The following is a 6,000-nucleotide window of genomic DNA, read 5'->3' on the forward strand; positions in this document are numbered from 1 at the left end:
CATTAAAAGTTTCTAAAAATATTTTCTAAACCAATTCCCTTAGAGCATCCTTTAACTTTTCCTAAAGAAAAAAGCAATTGACTTTGTGATAGTTTTTTATATTTCCCATGAAAGTGGTATTAATTTTTTTAAAATGGTTTATTAATAAATACCCTAAGGTCGCATTTGGATATTTGAATTTTAAAGTGATGGATTTGAAATTCCTTAATTCTAAATATATAAATATTAAAGTCTATCTTATAAATTTCTAAAATTTTATGGGTTTAGAAGTTATTTCGAATTAAAGGATTTAAAGGTTAAAATCTTTAGTGGATTTGTCAAATCCAAATGTTTGACCATTTTTAAACAATCCAAACAAAATATTTGAATTTTAATCACCTAAATTCAAATTCATATACCCAATTCTACCATCCAAACACACCAATACCCACTAACAACAACCTTCAAATGTTGAAAACAGTTTAGGGGGTGTTTTCAAGATATAGAAAATATTTTTAATGACATAGTTATAAATAAATTGAAAATAGTAGACCCCACATATTTGTCTAAACTCTTTTATCTCTTAAATTTAGGAGTTTCTTTTTATCACAAAAAAATTTCTAACGCTTCAAATTTGAAACTTATCATTAAAAAGAAAAAAAAAAATAACGAGCTCTATTCCCTTATCATCATCCACACAAAAAAAAAATAGTAATCTACAGATTTTACACGTTACTTGTGGGACCCGAAATCTGAGGTCCCAGCCCACTTTGTATTAAGGGCCCAAAGCCCAGGCCGAGGAGCCCTACTGCCAATGACGCGCAACGAAAGCTCCTTGAAGGCCCAAGGATGTGGCCGAGGATGACTTTATGTCCAACATCTCACAAAAACGCCTGAAGAAAAGGACAGATTCAGTACAAGAGCAGCACAAGGGAGAAATCTACCAACACCTTAATGTGGAGCCCAGCGCCTGACAAACCCATACTCATACCATGCTATCCAGCTTTTCCCAACCACTTTGACGTATGGATTGATAAGACGAGTAACCACCCCGAACAAGGAGAAACGGACACGTAGGTGAAGAACGAGAAGGAAATACTAGTATAAAAGGGAGAACCCATAGGGGGGAGGGGAGAAGGCGAGGATGAGACGCTCCTCGGACTAAGTCTGAGGAGATAGACCTTTCAAACCCCATCCGTATGAGGCTTAGCCCTACAGGCCAAATCCACCTTCGCATGGGCTTCCATGAAAATCCTGACTAAACCGTTGCCCATCGACCAAGGTCCAGCCGTTCCAAACCCACTCTCTACAATTCACATTGTTCGGGCCCTTTACACACGAGCCTAACGTCTTCCTTGGGTCGTTAAAAATCGTGTCCCTACAATTGGCGTCGTCTGTGGGAAGGCTTGCGCGTTGGCGCAGGTGGCAGTGGAGCCAACTCTCTAGCAAGCAGAGGTTCGCGAGGTTTCCTCCATCTCCGGATACATGCAGTTGTTGCTCCGATATAAACTTCTGCTAGGGGCTACGCCTTGCAGTGCCAATGGCGCGAACAGCTCTAGGGGCTTCCGGCCTCGAGCCAACTATCCCTGCCCTGGTCTAGGGGCTGACCTTCAAAAAATAAATAAATACAGAGAAAAAACTACTTAACGGAAAAGAAAAATTACAAGTTTTGGACAGGACCAAGGCCTTGTATGGTCCTCGGACTCAAGCCTATGGGGAAACCAAGTACAGAAGAAAAATTACAAGTTTTGGACAGAACCAAGGCCTTGTATGGTCCTCGGACTCAAGCCTATGGGGAAACCAAGTACAGGAAGAAAAATTACAAGTTTTGGACAGAACCAAGGTCTTGTATGGTCCTCGGACTCAAGCCTATGGGGAAACCAAGTACAGGAAGAAAAATTACAAGTTTTGGACAGAACCAAGGCCTTGTATGGTCCTCGGACTCAAGCCTATGGGGAAACCAAGTACAGAAGAAAAATTACAAGTTTTGGACAGAACCAAGGCCTTGTATGGTCCTCGGACTCAAGCCTATGGGGAAACCAAGTACAGGAAGAAAAATTACAAGTTTTGGACAGAACCAAGGCCTTGTATGGTCCTCGGACTCAAGCCTATGGGGAAACCAAGTACAGGAAGAAAAATTACAAGTTTTGGACAGAACCAAGGTCTTGTATGGTCCTCGGACTCAAGCCTATGGGGAAACCAAGTACAGAAGAAAAATTACAAGTTTTGGACAGAACCAAGGCCTTGTATGATCCTCGGACTCAAGCCTATGGGGAAACCAACTACTCAACAGAAAAACTACAAGCTATGGACACGACTTGGACATTATATGGCCCTTAGAATATATCCGAGGAGAATTCCCCATTGATAGTTGGGCTGATCCCTAAACTACATAGATTCCCCGGTCTATCCTCGGATCCTCAATACCAAGAGGATTGATGCAATATGAGGCAATATGTTGCCAAAGACACTAGGCTGAAGTTCCTCACTGCTCAGCTACCCTCTCGGACGAATTATTTAGAGTTTATCGTTCTCGGACGATCGCCTTACATGCATTACGAAGCGCTCAGCCATTATCCTGGTTAGTTTTATGAGTTTTAATTCACTGGGAATTATCATTATTATGCTTGTTAATGTCGGTAAACTAGAATTAGTAGGTTTCTGTTTCAAGGTCTCCTGCTCTAAGTATCATCAAAGGAAAGCACACATGTAGCACACCCATGCACAAAATAATTGTTACAGAAAGGAAAAATATTTAAAAAGAAATAAACTCATCTTTTATTAAGACAAAGAAATAGTACAGTGTACAATGAAAAGCTGGAATAAGCTTATACTAAAGCTAACTACGTAAGTGAAAAGAAAAGATACAAGAGAATGAAGATAAAGCCGAAGAAGAAGTGCAGAGGAGAGGTTGGCTGCTGTTCCAAGATGTTGTTTAAGGAAACCATTCCTCAACACTTTTACGTGCCCATAACTCAGGCAGCCAAAGAACCCAACGTGGGACCTGTACCGTTGAAGAAAAGGCGCAGAGAGCCTGGCTCCAGGCTAGCGCAGCTGAAGAAAAGGTGCAGGGAACCCAACTTGAGGCCCGCTCCGTTGAAGAAAAGGTGCCGGGAACCGGAAATTGAGGAGCCCCCACGAAAATTTGCCTGCGACAAGGCAGACGGCGCTGATGGCGGAAATTCTTTCTTCTGACATACCAAAAATCTGGCATGACCAGAACCTGCTTCGGATTTTGACTGAAAGAGGGAGAAATACCATCTTCCCCTTGTCAAAACGGGGGACTGGCTTGAATCTGTGCCATCCTTGTCCGTACCACATCACCTTGAGTATCATGAGGATTCGGTGCCTCTGAAGCGTGCGAAGACCTTTCGTCCCCATCCACGCCTCAAACATCTTGCTTTGAGGCAGAATGGCACTAGAAATGGAGATCGTGGATATGGCAGAAGGAGTATGATTCTGAAGGGAATAGGAGAGTTCATATGTAAAGGGAGTGACCCCCTACCCTATTTATACACAGAGCAAACCGGTGGCATTTAATTCATGCAAATTTCCAAGGAACGCTACGGACAAGGCAGACTTGGCTCAATTTCCAACCTCATCTGCAGCTGTAGGATCTGAAGATCCTCGTGAAGGCGCGCGCCTCGAGTATCGAAATGTCAAAGAACTCCGCGTGAGTGAAAAATAAAGGAGTGTCCCTTATTTTGACACGCCTCCCATGTAAATGGAAATTGAACGAGCCATAATGTGGGCCTAACGTCACCAAAACCCTCCTCCCCAACTAAAATGTCGGGCAGCAGGATTTTGAGGGACTATTGTGGGGCCCGAAATCTGAGGTTCCAACCCACTTTGTATTAAGGGCCCAAAGTCCAGGCCGAGGAGCCCTACTGCCAAGGACGCGCAACGAAAGCTCCTTGAAGGCCCAAGGATGTGGTCGAGGACGACTTTACGTCCAACATCTCACAAAAACGCCTGAAGAAAATGACAGATTCAGTACAAGAGCAGCACAAGGGAGAAAGCTGCCAACACCTTAATGTGGAGCCTAGCGCCTGACAAACCCATACTCATACCATGCTATCCAGCTTTTCCCAACCACTCTGACGTATGGATTGATAAGACGAGTAACCACCCCGAACAAGGAGAAACGGACACGTAGGTGAAGAACGGAAAGGAAATACTAGTATAAAAGGGGGAACCCATAGGGGGGAGGGGAGAAGGCGAGGATGAGACGCTCCTCGGACTAAGTCCGAGGAGATAGACCTTTCAAACCCCATCCATATGAGGCTTAGCCCTACAAGCCAAATCCACCTTCGCATGGGCTTCCATGAAAATCCTGACTAAACCGTTGCCCATCGACCAAGGTCCAGCCTTTCCAAACCCACTCTCTACAAATCACATTGTTCGGGCCCTTTACACACGAGCCCAACGTCTTCCTTGGGTCGTTAAAAATCGTGTCCCTACATTACTTTTTATAAATATATATATATATATATATATATTTTTTTTTTTTTTTTAAATCTCAAAAATAGAAATAGTCTCTCAAACAATTTTTTTTTTTTAGTATTTTAAAAATTATTTTTAAAAGTGGGAGCCACACATGTAAAATATAAAAATTATTATCTGAAAACTAGTTTCAAGTTCAATTTTTTGAAAATTGTTTTTATACTATTTTGAAAACAAAAACAAAAATCCTACTACCAATTAGGCCCTTAGCTATTTGAAAATCGAATATAGTTTTTTGAAAACTGTATTTAGAAAATATTAACCAAACAATGAATTCAAGTGTGGGACCCACTATTTTATGGATTGCAAAAAAATAAACTATTTTTAAATACTCTTACCAAACAGACCCTAACACATTGTTCACATTTCTTGGTATCTTATTCAATATGCTAAGTTACCTTTGTTTTATATATATATATATATATATATAAACACCAGGATTTATTAGTTAAAATATAAGGCTTTTAGTTATACCTCATATTAAATTTTAATTAGTGTGCGAGGATATTACATCCTTATGTTGATTAATGATTCTTTAATAAAATGTCAATAAAGTGGGTAAATTGCGGGCAACCTTTCACCACGACACAAATCTCCAAAGGTTTTATGCAAAAAACTTCCAATGAAGAGGAAAAAAATATAGAGATGATGGTGGCAACAATGTGGACAATCTGGTCCCGTAGAAATCAGATTAGAGTGCAGCAACATGACTACCCCATATCCCAGGTCGTTCCAAATGCTCGGCAAGCCCTCTTTGTTTCCCACCGTGCAAACAGAGCCCAACAATCTCCAGCTACGGTATCAAGTACAAACCGGGTTACTTGGATCCCACCACCAACAAACTCTCTCAAGATCAACTTCGATGGAGCACTTTTCAAAGATATTAATAAAGCTGGTTTGGGTGTTGTTATCCGAAATGAAAATGGGCAGGTACTTACTTCCCTATCGGAACAGATCCAATTGCCTTTCTCCTCCAACCTGGTTGAAGCAATAGCAGTGGCACGGGCCATCACTTTTGCTCATGGACTCAGCCTCTCCAACTACATTTTGGAAGGTGACTCCGACGTGGTGATCAACGCTCTCAAAAGGAATGATGAATCCTTATCTTCATTTGACCACATTCTCGCTTCGGCCAAATCCTTAACAGATGTCAATTGTATTACTTTTTCCCATACTCATAGAATTGGCAATACTGTTGCTCATAACCAAGCAAAACATGCAAGGCATGTTATAGGTTTTAAGGTGTGGATGGAGGATGTTCCTCCACATCTCCATTCTGTACTGTTCATCGATTATGGCTGACTTCAATGATATTCATAGTCTTCTTTCTCAAAAAAAAAATACAAAAAATGCACAGTTTGATGAAGATTCAAATGCAAACTCAAAAAATTTAAAATAATTAAAACTAAATTATTAAATAAATAGTATTAATAAATTATAAAATAAGTAAATAATTTTAATAAAAAATTACTTTAAGTACTGATTTTTTAGAGTTTAGACTTTATAAGTGTTTATCTA

The 6,000-nt window shown here is 40.6% G+C and overlaps 1 protein-coding gene across 1 annotated transcript; it reads left to right on the forward strand.

Moving 5' to 3' along the window:
- Positions 1-5,130: 5,130 nt before the first annotated feature.
- On the forward strand, positions 5,131-5,784 carry LOC115970295. The gene has a single exon (XM_031089949.1). It carries the CDS (start codon positions 5,131-5,133, stop codon positions 5,782-5,784), a length of 654 nt encoding a protein of 217 aa, XP_030945809.1.
- The last annotated feature ends 216 nt before the right edge of the window (positions 5,785-6,000 follow it).

The sequence above is a fragment of the Quercus lobata genome, chromosome 12 (genome assembly GCF_001633185.2).
Source record: "Quercus lobata isolate SW786 chromosome 12, ValleyOak3.0 Primary Assembly, whole genome shotgun sequence".
Classification (NCBI taxonomy): domain Eukaryota; kingdom Viridiplantae; phylum Streptophyta; class Magnoliopsida; order Fagales; family Fagaceae; genus Quercus; species Quercus lobata.